Source organism: Grus americana, chromosome 5, assembly GCF_028858705.1.
Source record: "Grus americana isolate bGruAme1 chromosome 5, bGruAme1.mat, whole genome shotgun sequence".
Classification (NCBI taxonomy): domain Eukaryota; kingdom Metazoa; phylum Chordata; class Aves; order Gruiformes; family Gruidae; genus Grus; species Grus americana.
Genome location: NC_072856.1, coordinates 6,292,894 through 6,310,369, shown reverse-complemented (window position 1 = coordinate 6,310,369; position 17,476 = coordinate 6,292,894). Strand labels below are relative to the sequence as shown.

General features: G+C 37.4%; 1 protein-coding gene across 1 annotated transcript in view; it reads right to left on the bottom strand.

Moving 5' to 3' along the window:
• Nucleotides 1-875: 875 nt before the first annotated feature.
• LUZP2 (leucine zipper protein 2) overlaps nucleotides 876-17,476 on the bottom strand; it is a 202,616-nt gene continuing 186,015 nt past the window's right edge. Inside the window, exons 10-12 of the mRNA XM_054828713.1 lie at nucleotides 14,629-14,715; nucleotides 2,169-2,246; nucleotides 876-1,517 (exon numbers count right to left, since the gene is read on the bottom strand). Coding sequence (XP_054684688.1) covers nucleotides 1,413-1,517; nucleotides 2,169-2,246; nucleotides 14,629-14,715 — 270 coding nt within the window. The 3' untranslated portion in view covers nucleotides 876-1,412. The remainder of the gene's footprint in view (nucleotides 1,518-2,168; nucleotides 2,247-14,628; nucleotides 14,716-17,476) is intronic.

Sequence of the window (17,476 nt, the reverse complement as noted above, 5' to 3'; positions counted from 1 at the left end):
AAAGTCATTGAAATTTCTCCAGGCGGAAAAACCTACCGTTCTGCAATAGCTACCTTTGAGTGGAGGAGCATATACAAAACGCCAGTGTGAAATATTATTCGCAGCAGTAAGGAACACACAGCTATTGGATGAGACTGTCGAAGGATAAGTAAAATCTTAAAAGCTAAAACCAGAGCAGAGAGCACCACTAAACGAAACAAAAATTTGCCTATTTGCTTTTTAAACTGATTCAAAAGCAAGGAAAAGCAAACCAATATAAGTAAATTACTTTCAATCTAGTAAAAGTTGTAACGTGTGGCTGCGTGTAGTAAGAGGAAGGTGGGAGTTTACAACTGCTTAAAACACTCCATGCGAGAGGAAAGCATAAAAGCATTGCAGCAGGCAATTAACTGTTCCTAAGGCACTAGTTCTTGAAAGAACTAGTTCTCAACAAGATGAGGCATATGAATTCCTAAATTAGCCCAATAATGACATAGACACTAAGCAGCAAAAGCACTCTCTCTTCCTGCTCCTCCCTTCCTTTCTGCTTTCTTGTCATAGAGTATGTGACCCGTGAGAAACTGGAAGAACCCCGGGAGTCACAGAGCTTACCCCAACCAAAACGTTCCTCTCTGCTGGAGTGACCAAGGGCCATCTGCAGTGGACAAAGTGGGTTTTTACCATTTAAATGATATTTATCCTGTTGAGATCAGCACAAATATAAGGGGTGGAACTGACTTCCCATGGCTGGTGCCCACGCTATAAAATTTTAACTCAGTTCCACCTGCAAACATTTTAGCTTGACTCCTAAAAGGCATGACTCACTCTATCTCCATCCCTTTAACTGCATTTCTGTCAACGCTTCAGTGCTCAAAAATGGACTAGTTGTAATAGCAGTTAGAAAAAAAAAACCAAACAAACATCTTTTATTGTTTGGGTAAGCAGATTTGCAATGGTATTACTGAAAGGTAAGTATACATGGCCCTCACTGTTCCGTTTTTACAGTCGCTCTTACGAGTCCTATTGTACTTCAACTATGTTTACACACATATTTTTTCCCCACGTTAACTGCCCCTTAATTCTTAACTTGATTTAAAACTTAATCTGCCATAAATGTACATGAAATATAACCGACTGAGCAAATACTTGAGAATGGCTGCTGTTTACCAGGAAACGAATTCATAGTATGCAGTTACTGATCAGGTAGAACAAGAGTTCAAAAACGGGACTGTATTACAAAGCATTTCTTCAAACATCCATTTTGGATTATTGCTGAAAGGTACTAATCGGTCTATTCTAGACTAATTTACAAACATTCATAAAACAGTGAAAAATGCATGCTTTAGAAACCTGGTACATTTCATGCCTCTGGACTAAGAAGAATATGAAGATGAAAGCAAGTGATGGGCATTTTCAATGTAGTTTAGGAGCGCTTAGAGGTTTTTTTCTTTTGTACTAACAGACTCTTCCATTTTTTTCTCATTTCTTTCAGGTGATTTTTTATCTTCGGGTTTAGTCCACGGAGGGCTGTGCAACTTCTGTTGAAGGTGAAAATAGCATCGGTGTAAGCATTGCGTACAAATAAAAAAGTATCTTAAAAATCCATGGCAATAGTTCACGCAGAACTGTATTTCTCTTAAATTGATGTACCGGTCTTAAAATACTATAGCAGAATATGATATTTGTCAACTGTGTCTACAGAAGGATTCTGATCTCTACTAAAAAAACCCCATATTTAACAATTGTTGACAGTGCAAAACCATAAAAGTCTGATGCTGCTTTATAATCCTGGTGATTTTTCTCTTGGTCTATCAGATGAAGAGCTCAGACGTACAACTGGCTTAAAACTTTTCCGTTGGTAACACGGCTGCGTTCAGCTTCACATAATTGCAGATATATAATTGTTTTGGAAACCTCTCCCTTCTCCTGTTCCCAGGGCTATGGATATCTCATTATTAAACTCAGTCATTTGACTACTAGGATAGTCCAGTTCTTCAAGTATTAAATAGTTTTGCAACCAGAAGGCATTTTGAACAGATGAAATGCCATCGGGTACAGTCAAAACCTGAGCTGAATAAGCAGTCCTGTTTCAAAAGCATTAGCGTAGAATGCGTAAATATAGTTCAAGTAAGTGCACGCTTTACAAGACCTTTTAATAAAAGCCCAAGAATTACTCAGAAACAGAATACCTGAAAGCTTGTCTCTCTTTCTGCTGTCTTCAAATGAGACGTTGAATTGTTGCGATTCCCCAAACATGTCTTGCCAACCTGTCAATAGAAATGTCAGAGATAATTACTTTGTATTTTTTTCCTAAAATATTAATGGTTTTCCTAAAAAAAAAAAAAAAAAAAAAATCACACAGGGGTTTTTTTGGCCTAGTTGATGAAATGGAACAAAACAAAATTTCATAGCTAAGTGAACCCCACACTCTCATCATCCCTGTAGTACTCTAATGTGGCTGCAAGTTTAACAACTTAACATTTATCTAGGGTTTTTTTCCTCACATTTAAATCTCATCACAAACAGTGAAGTTTATTCCTACAGTGGTCCCATGGAACAGATAAGTAACTCTAATTGTCTGTTGTGGGTGAGGAAATAGTAACAAACAGCTTAAAACTGGCATTACAGTTAAGACTTCTCTATTACTATTCTCTTGTCTAAACTGCTAGATCTCTTAGGTATAATAATCCCTGAGTGGGGATATGTATAATAATTCCCTGGGTGGGGAAGTCAGATGCCTCTAAAGGTACAGAAAAGCTTGTTAGATTCATTGCTGCTATTTTATTCCAGCAATAACGTCATTTTATTTGCCAATATGCTTTTTAATATTGGGGAAAAGAGAGTTGAACAGCGTAAATAAAATTAATTACACAGTAGATTTTTGAACCAAAGAGATCTTATGTTATGAGTCTTAAGTACAGATTTACCCAGCACTGAAATTTCTGCTGTCAGGAAAGTCCCTTCAGGAGTGGGACTAATGATGTCATAGGCAAAGAAATCAAAAGGTGAAATACAGTAAAATATTGATAATTTTTTGTCATTACTTTAAAATGTGTTCACGTTGGAATTTCTCTACCTGTTTTGCGATTAAAACTGATACATATAAATGGAGTGAAAATAAATGAGGGATTTTTAAGTCATCAAGACACTTTCCACCATAACAGTAATTTTGTTGATTTTAAATTTTAACGTAACTCTTCCTCTGGAAAGTTTCCTGTTTAGCATAAGCCCTTGAAGATTTTTCAAGCTGAGTCAAGCCTCGATAGAGTACGTTTTACACATCAGACATAATCCAACATACTAATTAAATAAGGTGAAGAAATCATTAGTATGTGTAGTATGTGGACATGAGCTTTGCTGATAGAAATATGAATGGAAATGTGCTGTGAACAGAAAATCCCAATAATATCCACGACAAGGTTTGCTGGCCTTTCTGCAACTTTGTTTTTTTTTTTTTTTTTTTAAACCTTATGGTTGATAACGTTGGTCTAGAATAGAATAAGCTATTTGTGTCTAGGAGAGAAAAGGAATCATGACCAAAAAGAGAAAAAACAATTCTACATGGTATGTTTTGAGGTATTTTTTGAAAAGACTTTTTTAAGAAAACAGAAAGTAAATCTGAATTCATCCTATAGCAGCTTAAATCACAACACGATAAAAATTATCTCGCTCAGCAGAGAACACTGAAAATAAACACCCTAATGTCAAAATTAAATATCAAGAAATTTTATAAATGTCCTTTCAGTAGAAATGACACTAGATTGGAGTTAATTAAATAGTAAGAGATTGACAAGGGGGAAGAAAATTCATTAAGTTTTTGCACTTGAGAAATTCTGACAGTCCCTTGCCTGTAAGAAAGTTGATCTATGAACAGGTGTGAATACGAAAATGAAACATGTTATTAAGAAAACTACTTGGACAGGAGACAGCTGCCTCCCTCCTGAAAGCTTCTGGAGAGATGGTGGTACTGCCAAGGATTTTATGGTACCTCAGGGGGGGTTTTAGTCATGTTTAAGCCACCGAAGTGAGCCTCCGAGGCGGTGCAATTGAAGCGATGGATGGCGGGGACTCTTTTTCAAGTTCTTCCCACTACACGCAATAGCTAAGAAAAGGAGGATTAATATTACGTAAAAGGGAATAATCAGCGTAGTATTGATAAAAAAATCATCTATTTATAAAGCACCTACTCCTCCTTGCAAAGATGAGGAATTCTTAATAAAATTTTAATACTTCAAAAGCTTAAAAGTGTGGTCCTGGCAGAACTTGTATTTAATGTATTTACTAGTGCGCTAGATTAAAAAAATATTTTTGGCTTAGTCACGTTTAGAAAAATTTGAGGGTTCTAGGAGAGAAGCGTGAGGACAAAAGATGTCACAGGTCAAAAGACAGAACAGCATTTCAGGTTGTGCAATGAAGAGGACAGAAATAACGCTACTGAAATATAAGATCATTTACAAATTCATAATTCACTCTATACACTGAAAAATTTCAGGTAACCTGTTTCACCAAGACAAAACACAGGAGATAGGAATCCAAAAATACTAATTGAAATGAATACAAATATAGGTCAACTATAAGACATATACAAAAGAAAAATTTAAAAAAAAAAATTGCCTTAGAGAAAATAAAAGCTAATGCTAAGAACAATGCTTTGTAAGTGACTAAGCTTTCACGCTCTTTCCATAGACCAGATAACAAAGGCCATCTCGGTAAGAAAAGAGAAGTGGAGATTTGCATCTGTAGGATTTCATATTTTTTCACTCACAGTTGTTTTCCTTTTTAGTAACACACCATACGGATCACTGTTGGAGAACGATAGTAGAACGGGACATTCATCTAAACAAAGCAACTCCTACGTCTTTATGTTGTTAAAGCGTAAAGCATTCATTATTGATTCCTTGTCACAGCGAAATCCTGTATATCATTAACAAATAAATTACAGATCGAGCAACGGCGATGACTTTCAATATGCCATCAGTCAACAGCAGTTCGATAACCAGAATTGTAACCAGTGCCTGCGGGTGAGCTGTGGCGTCCGCTGGCTCCTGGCTTTAAGTCGGGTCAGTTCCTAAAGCTGAGACATATGGGAAGAACAGCATCTTCTGCCGTAACTGCAAGCTGCTTTCACACAACCTAAACTCGATCCCTTACATGGACACCCTCAGGCATATTTACAAACACATGCATCTATATACACCTACAGGTATATTTATGTGCATATACATACATATGCACCCACAAGTGTGTATGTATTCCTGCATGTGTATGTATATATTAGCACATAAATATACAAACATCCCCTTTACCTCAGCTAAAGACCACCTCAAACAAATGGGAAAATGTGAAACCAATGCACTACGATAGCTTTCACAGCCATGAGTGACACACAGACAAAAAAGCCAAATATGGAATTTTATTTTTTTTTCCTAGTTCTCTCTGTGCCAAGTGGTGGAAAGATTGCTTTGTGTGCTCTTCTGTGTGAGTGTCTCTTTCTGTCGGATTCACTCCTGTGAGAGGTACACTAATTACAAAACTACAGAATGATGGCTTGACATGGCGGAGACCAGCAAAAACCAAAAATAATTGCTTTTGGAAAATAAAGGGGTTGAAATGTCAGCGTGGTTTCTCTATTTTATGAAGATGCGATTTTAGAAGTGCCTGCTGGAAGAGACATTGGGATTTTGCCAAGCTTTGAATCGAGATTTCAGCATATCAGGGACTCGAGGGCAAGCTCGTACCCCTGTGTTTCTCCCACAAGAGCAGGCACTCCAGCTGCCACTGTCTGGAGACGTGAGGAAGGGGAGAGGAACGGGCAGATGCCACCTCTGAAAGCCTCTATGCAGGACACTTACGTTTCCAGCTCATGCACAAACCCTCCAATGCCACGAAATAAAGCAGATCGCACCTTTACACCTCCTAACTTGCTGTCTTCGCTCCCTGCACCACCAAGGAGGAGGAAGCCCAGTACAAAATGGTACCCCCCTCAATGTATGCTTGTACAGACATACATACACGTGGGCAAAAAGTAGCTTCCCCATTTCTCTCAGAGAAGATCAATTGCTGTTCTTCCAAAGAATTAATATTTTTTTAGAAAGATTATTATTAGGAAAGCTAATACAATGCTAAGACGGTAAGAAAAGACTAAAAACATTCAAGTAGAAATAATGTTCAGAAGGTTAAAAAAAAAAAAAAGGCATTAAGTCCCAGGAAAACAACAAAACAAAAAAAGGTCCCAAGTCAGTCGTCTTAGTTTAATGCGACTCCATTGACTTCTCTTGTACCATCATAACAAAGCAGGTTGTAACGTAAAGTCTTGTGAGCAATACTTCGAAGATGCTCTGGTTTTCATGCCAAGCGTAACACGACATTTCACGACAGGAACTGTTTCCCCGGCTGTTGTGCAGAAAGCTGTATGGAGAGGAGTGGGAACATCGCACAGAAGATGACAGAGCTTTGTCTGCACATAATCTCTATTGGTCACAGGTAAGTTTTACACCTGTGCTGGCTTCACGGAGCACAGGGAACAGGCACTGCTGTTCTGTCACCATCTGAACAAGTCCCAGGTAACTCAGCAACAGTCTCATGTATCCCAACCTTGGTGTAATGATTTAAAGTTTGGAATAAATATGAAACCGTTTCTTGTGTGCGCCCCTCCTTAGCGCTTCCAGAGAAGTTCAGCCAGGGTCTTAAGCTATGCATCAAAAATTTTCAAAAAATGGAAAAAGTTCTAATACCCAGGGGAAAATGAAGGCAGCGTATGATGACTGCCCTTTGTCCCTTAGCTAGTGTCTTTCCGGGGATCCAGAAGTGCAGTACATGGCTCTAGGATCAACAGAATAATACAACATAATAATGTTGGTTATTTTCTCGTTTGTGCCGAGTGACGGGTGAAGAAAGAATACAGACCAAGTGACAGGTGGATAAAGAATGCAGATCAAAAGGCAGAGGACATGGCAGAGGCCGACAAGACTAAATACCTGGGAAGCTACAAAGTAAGGAGAAGATAATTCAACATGCATGCTTTGGTCTAGCTGAAAATTATTGATGAGCAAAATATTGCAACATTAAAATCAGTGCAAATTATTGTTAGCATGGTGAAAAGATGTCTTTTAAGGCAAGATCATGATCAAAATACTTCAGCATACTGTTTTGCATTTAACAGAACCGACAGCCAAACAGCTAACAATATTCTAAAATTCTAACTTCATTACCAAAGTCTGTTTCCTGCCCCTGGCTTCTGAACAAAACGGGCAGTTTATCCTTAACTACGTTCTGTGCTTTCCTCTGCCTTCCCTTCAGGAGCCTGAAGATGGCAGTTTCAACGGGAAGGGGGACGGTAGACTAACTCCCAGTCCCATTCAGAAGCACAATCCCCATGTTCCCTGTATCACTACGCTGCTGCACTGCCCAATATTTGACAAAAAACCCAATGTGGCGTACAGGCATTTAAAACGCAGCACAAGCTAAATGCATTTTTACACTCAATTCTCAATTCTCCAGTTTCTCATTATGCTCTAAACTGATGGTTTGGAGATTCAGTTAGTATTTGCTCTGTTCATTGGCCACAAACAATGCTTACCTCACCAGGTCGGAAGGAACGTTTGGACCATTTCATTGTTTTCCTCACCCAGCTAAGCGTAACAATTACTAAAGCTTGAACTGCAACTGTCACATTTGTAGGTTTATCAGAGATGAAGAGGGATTCTGCCATTGATATTTTCTTCTGTTCCTAAAGGCTTACCAATCAAGTACGTTTTGTCCCAGTTCCATTAGCATGTGCCCGCACAGGCAACCTCCTCCTTCCAGATTCAGAAAGCAAACCTTCAATACTTACAATCACAGCCAGTATTTATCCACGCACATGGTTAAGTAAATGATGACTAGTCCTTGAAGTAGTTTTATGACTCAGAGCAGTGAAACAAGACAGAAAGATGGATTTCTCTTAGGGTCTTGCCTCCTCTTTTTCCCCCCTTCCCCAATATTTCCTTATTTTAATAGAAGTTATAATTTAACATGTTGTATCTAATCATTAGTGATAGATCCCAGAATTTCACCCATGAATGAATTAATTTTACAGATTAAACTCCAGATTTTATGTGCAGAAGCATTCTTTAACCTTGCCATTAAGTTGTTCTGACTGATATTTCCACTGTGTCTGCCATGTATTTTGTAATTATGGGCATATTCGTAAGACAAACATTACATTCATTAAATTACATATGATGGATTTTTATCATAAAACATCAAGAAGGATCTAATGTTTGAACACTGAACTTTCAAAGCTCTAACATGCAGCAGTCAGAATTCAAAGCAGTGAAAGCTAAACCCTTCCAAGGAAAAAGCTTCAGGAAAAAGAAATTCTGGAGAATTTTATTCAATTTTGCCATTTCATTGTTTTCACTGTTATTAACGCTTTTCAAATTGCATGGTTTCTTCTTGCCATCGCCTTAAAATGTAGTTTGGCTGACACGTACAATCTTTATGACTAAGCACAATGGAAGTCTTATTATAATTATCTTCTACATGGTAGAGAATCAGTTAAATCAAATTTATTGATGTTGAATGCTTGTTACTTGCTCTACGTACATTTTAAGAAACACAATAACGATCTATTTCTGTTTGTAAAATAAAATTTTCATACAAGTGCATTTTGCCTTAGGCAATACATTTTGTATATACAAGAGGAAGAAAATATCGGGAACAGTCAGCGAGACATTTAACAAGACAGGAAAATCCAGGTGGGGCTTATGTCTTGAAATACTGTGCCACCTTTATCAATTTAGTGTGCAGTCTGATTAACAAAGTATTTTTGTATGAAATTCTGGTTATAAAATATGCAGCTTGATCAGTAAAGTATGCAAAATTTCAGAAGTTACGGTAGTCAGTTCACCTAGTGAATTATACAGCAGAGCTGGAGAGGTTCACAGCTGGATGTATAAATTATACAGGTGGATCAGCCAAGTGTGCATCTTCATTTAAAAAGAATTTTCAGAAAGCCAGTTAAAATTCAGCATGTCCCTTGACTATTAAACTATGCAATTTCATCTGCAAACCGCTGAACAATGTAACTAGAAGGGTATTCCACTGCAACAACGCAGCAAGTAAGAACTGGCTTTATTGCTCAAATAATCATCCAACGTATCACAAATGGACAGGAAATCAAGAAGCTGAAATAAGTGATATTATATTCAGCTTCTACAGTTAGAAAAGAATTCCACTGCTGCTAAAGGGTACCAGACAGATTTAGTAGACCAAACATTGCAGCGTCAGCATTCCTTTGCATCACTGCAGACCCGCGTTTGGCTTCAGCGGGCACTAAAGCAGCTGTGCGGGATGTTTGTAGAGTACAATGGAGGAGAAAGTACTGAGCTAGTTCTGAGGAAACTAAACCAGGTACGGGAAGAAAGGATGGCACGGTTAGGTCAACTGACAAACTAGGTATCTTAGTCATCATTAGCCAAGTTATGTCCACAGTTTATTCAGGGACAGGTTTTATCAGATTTGCTCATGAATTTATATTACAGATCTGAATTTCGATCTCCTTTCACCCTCATTGTTTAGAGGAAAGCTATGGAGCAAGATCTATGTGAAGTGTGCATGTAGGCTTTCATAAGACACCTCTGCAGTTCTTCATATCCTTCTCCCATTTTAGAGCACAGGGTACCGAGTGGACGGCTAAACTAAGATGATGAAACATCCTATGACCTTCATAGTCTTCATTTAGGGAACAGAATTACTGAATACGCTTTAAGGATTGTATCGGGTGGAAATTTTGTCACAACGATGATTTCTTTTTTCTGTCATTACTCCCTTGGGAAAGCAATGGGAGAGTACAATGTGATCAAAGATCTGCAATTGAAACTGATAGAGAAAAATGAAGCAAAATGCTGTGGTTGCTTAGAAACACGTACAAGTTTTGCTCCAATACTCAGTGTCCTTTGTCACTGAATGATTAATGAACATGCAGTATTTGTTTACTGCAGGAAATTAAGGCAGTAAATAAAAGTACTATCACTTTTATTTATCAGAGAAGACTCTACAAGGACAAAGAGCATGAAATCTAAGATGAGAACAGAGAACAAAGAATCACTTTATAAATTGTTCAATGTTTTAGTACCTTCAAATAGGTGGTTTTAAATGATGCATAAGAATTAACTTTAAATGTGTTACACGCATAAGAATTATTGGATATGAAAAAGGGACAAAGTACATTCTGGTGTAAAAGCCAAAAAAGTTCTCAAAAGCTTTTGGGAAGAGGGAAAAGGGAAATGATGCAGGGAAAAGAGCTCTGCAGAATTCTGGTTCTGCACAGAGACTTTCAGGAACCAGTCATAGCGAAAACATATCTGGACAAGACTAAGAAAAAAATAGTATTGACGAGATTCCTCTAATAAAATAGTAATCTAAATAATGGAGACTTTTAAAAGAAAACTGAAGTTAAATTTTTTTTTTTTTTTGGTCTTTGACAAATTTCAGATTATTTGAAATAATCAAGATGATGTATTACAGGATATCCTACCTACTTCTGGCTACTGCAGGTCCCACGTCAAATTTCACGGCAGGTAAGGTATCAGCAGTATTTAATTTAAAAATTTACTGATATAATTTGGCCTGCCTGCATCCCATTTGTACACAAATCTTCACTTGCATTCATTCTAATGTAAACTACATTAACTATTATGAATAGGCATAAAACCATAAAAAAGAAATTGCAGCAGGATTACAGATTTGAGACAGAGAAAAGGATGCTTAGCCATACAGACTGAAAAATACTGATTGAGACCAGCAACTAGATATTTCCCTTTTTTTTTTTCCCCTTAACAAATGAAACATTACATGTTCTTCTCTAGCTAGTCTTTACTAGAGTAATTATTCCAGAATATAAATCACATTCTGTTTATCAAAGACACAATCAGAGGATCTTTGCAAAGTTCTGAGAAGTGTTGCTGAAATATTAGGTTTCTAAGCAACAGAATTTCAAGCATATTCATTAAGGTCCTGGTCTTTTTATCTTGGCCTCAACCTTCATTTATTCTTCTTTAACAAATAGTGCATGAGAACCTGTCATACGTTCTCACCCATTTCGCCTACACTTCCTTTACTGGGACTTTAGCAGCTGTAAAAACTTCAGATAAAACCACACACACAAGCGAGTAATGATAAAAATACGAGAAAAACTCTCGTGTATTCCCAAGTCTGGAATTTTCTCAAAGCGATAGTGTTCACAGGTACAGTTTACAGCTTTGTATTACTGAAATAATATGATTGTTTAGGAAAATAAATTGCTTCCAATTCTTTCAGAATTTAAGGTTGGTATCTCTAAAGACATCATATGAGGCTTAATTGTGGAAAGAAACATTTTTAGTCCATTTCTTCAAACTAATTACTTTGAATTCTTCCTTGTCTCTAAATATATATACATATATATATATCTGCTAACATAAGATATAAAAAATCTTAACAAAAGGTGGGAAGAGGTTGTTAACCTGATGTCATCATCTGCACTATTTTTATGTCCCATGCAGCCCATGTTCAGATGGATGGTACGTGTAAGAGAAAGAAAAAAAGTTTTGACTTAACAAGCAGGAAAATTACTTTACTCATCAGCGTGAGCAACCCTTAGGATAAAAATTGGTCAAGATAAGTCCTTAGACTTGTAAAATAGTTGGAACAGTTGTGAAAAACATATTTTAATGCTCTAGTTCTCTCTGAAAATGTTAATGCTTTTCTTTAATCAATCCTTGGGTTTATAAAAAATTTCCCCATTTTCATAATTGAAGTTTGTGTGGTATTTGAAGTGAAACCAGGGGATTCTGACAAACTGGGATGTTTCATTCTCCCATGACGGGCTCCAAATGAGCCACCGGTGAAAATTCAAGTGTGGAATCCTGCAAGTGTGGACGGATTTCTCATAAAACTTCACGGGTCAGTGGGGGGGTGGTAGCATAGAAAATTCTCTTGAGAAAAGAATTATTTATTGCCCCTCTGGCAAGAAAATCTAGTACTTGAGTGCAGCCACAATTTGAAAATAAGTAGCTCTCTCAAATATCGTGTATATTGTGTACTACCTGAGCTATATTTGCACCTCTACTCTTTCACTTTTAGGACAGGACTGTCGCAGTTTGTCCTGCGTGGCAGAGGCCACGCCGCTGCGCTCTCCAGGTTTCTGCTCTTCAAACCAGCTCCTGGCTGCGTACTGCTCAGCAGCTACCTGCACAAAGAACTAACTCCTGGAATTCTCTTTGAATCATACCAACCAATTGAGTTTATTTTTTAAAAAAAAGTGAACGGAACAATTTTTGTATCTAGAAAAAGATATACCTTCAAAGTCCCACTTAGTGTAAAGAGAACACATCTTCCTGTATCTGTAAGTTTTTAATTACGTTGGGGATTCTGTTTCTAATTGGGATAAATACCACAGTATTTATGGCTTCCTTGCTTGGAGATGCAGCTGTTTTAACAATCTTTTTTTGTAACGTGGCTCTCAAAGCCATTCCTTCGACAGACACGGCAAGCGCAGCACAATGAAATTTCATAGACACCTTTTTGTGTATTAGTGTGAACCCTAGATTGATTTTTTTTTTTTTATGCAAACAGAATACAACTATGAGTAGCCCATAATATACCCATTTTTCAGTTGGAAAATGAATTTCTAGCAATATGTTTAAAAACAAGATAAGACTGATAAAACTATTGCCTGGTTAATTTTCCAATAAGGAACATTATCTAGCAAGGCGCAGTGAATTTGAACACCTCTATGGTATGCTTTCTCTAATTTTACTACTTTTTCCTCCATACAGGAGGTTTTGTCAAATGCAAATTTAACAAACCTTAAAGATTCAAAATTTAAAGGAAGTGTGAGCTCCACAGAATACAGAACTAGTCTTAATATATGATAATTGAGAGATTAAATGATATAAAACCTAATCCTATTACTCAAATTTAGATGTATAGCCTAATTTGTTTTTCTTTGAATTATAATGCTACTTAGAGGAAGGCAGGGAACAGGATTAGATTTTAATTTAACTTGAACCATGAAAAATAGTTTGACTCCTCAAGACTTCTAACTCCAGTTAGAGATGTCTTCTGCCTTCTCAGACAAATTTTTCATACGACGCAGCATGCCATGCTGACTGAATGGCTAAAAATACTGGTTCCTAGAAAAAGAAAAAGCCATGACCACCCCCTAATGAAAGTAACTAAATCCCTGGTTTTCCAGAGAAGTGTATCTTTTAGGTGTCTTTCATTGCACTACTTGATACAGAAATTAAATACGCTCTTGAGTTGTGAAATGCATTAACAACTTATTTTTTTCTTTCTCTCTCTGCTTTAAGGTATTCACTGCTGTAATAAATAGCTGCTTGAACCTCTGTCCACAAATATTCAGCCTCCACCTAAATTAACCTATATTCCATCAAACTTTTCATAGCTTCCCTAGATGATAATCAACCTCTAGTCATAACCTAAATGGAGTTCACTCCGACTTCAGAATTCTACATCTTATTCTTTCTTCTCCTTCTTCAATTTTTATTAATAAGAAATGAAGTTTCCATCATTTTTAGATTAAGAAAGGTGAATCAGCAAATTATGCACTCTTCTCCTGGGTACACAATTTCTCCTTGCCTCTGCCCCCCTCTAGAGGATGCAGCATAGGGGAAGTCACTTATAATTGCTTAGACTCGTAACGCGTTTGCAATAAATTGATATTATATACGGCCTTTTACAATTGGTTGGATACTGAATTATCTAAGATGTGTTTTCCAAACTTTTCTTCACATCGCTATGATCGGTACCGGCAAGCTCCCCAGTTGCATCCACAGGAGTGTGTTATATCTGGAGGAAGGCAACACGTTCAGTTCATTCGAGAGCCGTTGTGACAGGCTCTTTCCTGCTGTCTTCTACATTTTACCTGCAAATTAGTCAAGGTAGCACTATACTTTTTGGACTATTGAGCAGACAGTACACTCTTTCAACAAATTTTGTGTGTCTCATTCTTTCTGTTTTCTCCTGCTTTATTTGCATCGTTATAATTGCAGCCATAATCCAGGCACCTGGGATTTCTGTTAACAGCTCCCACCACGCCGTTTGAATGAGAGTTTTGCCTCAGTAAAAGCAGCAGATTTAGCTTTCTGTCAGACGTGTCAGAAGAAAATCACGGCTTGCAGCTTTCCTAGACTGGCAGTGGACGAGATTACATACTTTCAACTATTACACTGTCACCTCTTGCATCTCCCTGAAGGTTTTGTTTTATCAGCTGAAGCATCTGTGACAGCTGTGCCTGATCATTAGCAGAAACAATATGTAAACAAGGTTCTGCATCTCGCTGTAATGCAGCAACTCTTCAACTGGGAAGAAGCCAATTCTGGAAATGGTTAAACATCAAATCACATCTTTTCTACCGCTGCTCTTCCTGCAACAGCTCTACAAGTTCTATTAAGCAGTCTTTAAAAGAAACCCAGAGAGAATACCTGCATAGACTGACAGCGACGAGCATTTGCTCCTCAGCACTTTAACGCAGAATATAGCTGGCTTACAAAATATACGTACCAGCTTGACTAGGAAAAGTCAGTCACATCGATAATCGACTAAGGCATTAATGTTTTCATACAATCTAGATTAAACCTTGATTTCTAGGTGAGATAAGCTTACATCTTGAGAATCGCACTCTTGGACGCTCTGATTTTCTTCCTTTCTTGAGGCCATGTGGAGATTCTCTTTCTCTGCTGAGGCATTTCGCTGAACATGGGAAATGAAAAAAGAAAATAAAACAAACAGATAATTGAGACAAACTTTCAGAAAAGTCACATTTGAAAAATCAGATTAATGACAAGAAACCAAGAGGTCAGATATTGCTGTTAACTGCTTTATACACTGCATTTTCAGCAAATTTTGTAAAGGCACTGTTTTAATATTCATTCTCATTAAAGCACTCCCTTGTAAAGGATTACTTCCATACACGTCATCAAGGCTTTATACCTGACAACTGACCACACAAAAGTAACTTGATGCTATATTTTTTTGTATGTTAAGCAAAATCAAATGAACACAAATTAAACTTTTGCGCTAACATTTGGATGGCGGGGAAAAGGAGGGGGGGAAAAAGCATTTTCAAAACTCATATTTCTCTGACTCTTGTGGATTCTGGGAAAGATTTAGGCCCTGAGTTGAAGCCGTTCATGAACTACTTTAGCTTCCTTCAGCTGTCTACTTCTGCGGGGACCTCATGTCATTGCGAGCTGGCAAAACGTGGTCAGTTCATGCCTGTCACTTACCTCCTTGCACTCAAAATGGACTGTTACTCTACAATCCCGGCAATCTCTTTATATAACCAATGGATTTCCTTCCAGTTAAATATTGGCCAATTTAGGCATGTTTTTCCATATTTCCCGTAACTTTTAAGATGCAAAGGGACATGAACAGGAAGAATATGCGCTACTTTTTTATACAGAGCTTGCACTGTATTTATACTTCAGTATTTTTTCATTTAGCCTGATAACGTCACAATTTTGCAGCCTTAAATACTAGACCATGGCATAACATGACAAGAAATTATTCCAAAAAGAAATGATCCATAAAATCTGGAGACTGTATTACTAAATTAACTTTATATCCTGATACATATATCATTGCCTGTATAGCACAACTGCATACTCTGCTGACACATAAAGGAACTAAACCAGCTGGATGCACCATAATTTGCTGACAGTCATGAGATGTAGTATGACTGCCTTGTTATTCTTAGTTCTGCAGAATTGTTTAAAATGCATTCATCTCCAGTGTCTAATTCAAAGCCCACTGAAATTCATGGAACGAATGTAAATTACATAAGATTTAAGTGTTTCCAAAATATCCTTTGCTTAAAAAACCCCAACCGACCAACCAACAAAAACCAAACAAAAAACCCACACCACCCTCAAACTCAAATCAAAATGCAATGACTTATTCTTACTCTGATACAATATATTCCAAGAAAATAATAAGATTTAAAAAATAGCCTCTCTTTTTGTTCTAGGTTTCAGATCATGAAGAGTTTGTAACCATCCCTAGGGATTTGGCTTCCATCAAATTGTAAGACATCCTGAAACTCTTCAGGGGAATGGGGACAGGGAACAAATAAAACTAATTTATCTGCAAAGAAAAGTTTGAACTTCAGGCACCAGTTTTGAAAGGTTGAGTCATCCTTTCCTCATGTCACTCAGACTGCATTGAATTACTAACAAATACAAAGTTTTCAAAAATGATGGAGAACAGCAGAAAATAAACCTGGTTGGTTACTATTTGCAATGTAGTCCCTGTGTAACAGCTCTGCAGTGAAGAACTGTTAGTTTTAGAGCAGGTAGTTACTAGAAAAAGGGATGAAGAGAGGAACAGATTAAAAAGATCAATATAATTTTATTTATTTTTTTTTAAATAATGAATGTCATTTCATACCTTTATGGAGTGATTTGCCTGTTTGGACTGAAAGAATTATTACAGTTCTGCAAACTTAAATGTCTTCCCATTGAATAAGAGAGGCATAGGTACAGTGAACGATAGTACACACATTCACCTGATTTCTTGACTGCTTGAACCAATAAATCCCCATGGGATGCCAAGCAAAGCAGCCAGCTTGAAGCCTTATTAACTCAGGAGAATAAATGTCTGTGCATAGCACCTCTAGTTTCAGAATTTGATTCCTGCTCAAGATTGCACCTTAGCAAATTATAAATGCAGCATATATACCAATTTTCTCAGCATGTTGTATTCATTTCTACAGAAAAAAGGGGAAGTTTGGGATATTCAGGTGAGGCTGTCATCAAGAAAACACTTTCCTAGTGTCACGTTTTCAAATGCTTACAGCATTTCCTACCTCTAGGAAAACAGAAAACAGGAAAATTTCCAATTCTCATTCTTTTTAATTTTCAAAATAGTTGAATGCAATATTATATCCTAGAAGTCTTCCCCTTTTTTCTCTCCCAAAACAAAATATAAAATTCTCAAGGTGTTTCAGTTTTCATACCATTCTCTTAACCAGTAGGACCAGATTCTGTAACAGCCTTTAAAAATCACTTGCCACATCTGCACCGCTCAGACACCGGCCAAGCTAGGGAGCAGTGACAGGTCTGCTTCTTCCCCGTCCGGTTTCTAACTGATAAACATCGATCGCATCACTTCAGCTATTGCATAACCATCATCTCCAATTATTTTTCGTATTGTTACCCTAAGCTGCCATTGATCTGCATGGCTTGAGTTCTAGTTTAAAACACCACCACGCTTCTCGGAGCGGCCAAAGGAGGACAGCAGAACAAAGGGCAAGAAGGTGTCTTGCCAGGCCCTGGCTGGGGCCTGTAGATTTGAGTTCTGTCCTTCTGCTCAGACCACCACAGGGCACGGTTGCATCTTACGTAGGTACTTTTAATCTATAACGTTTTGAGACTAAGACTGACTCCTTACCTGAAAAATAAAAAAATATGTTTTTGAAGGCTTATCTGTTTATTCATGGTGGGGGAGCCTGAGG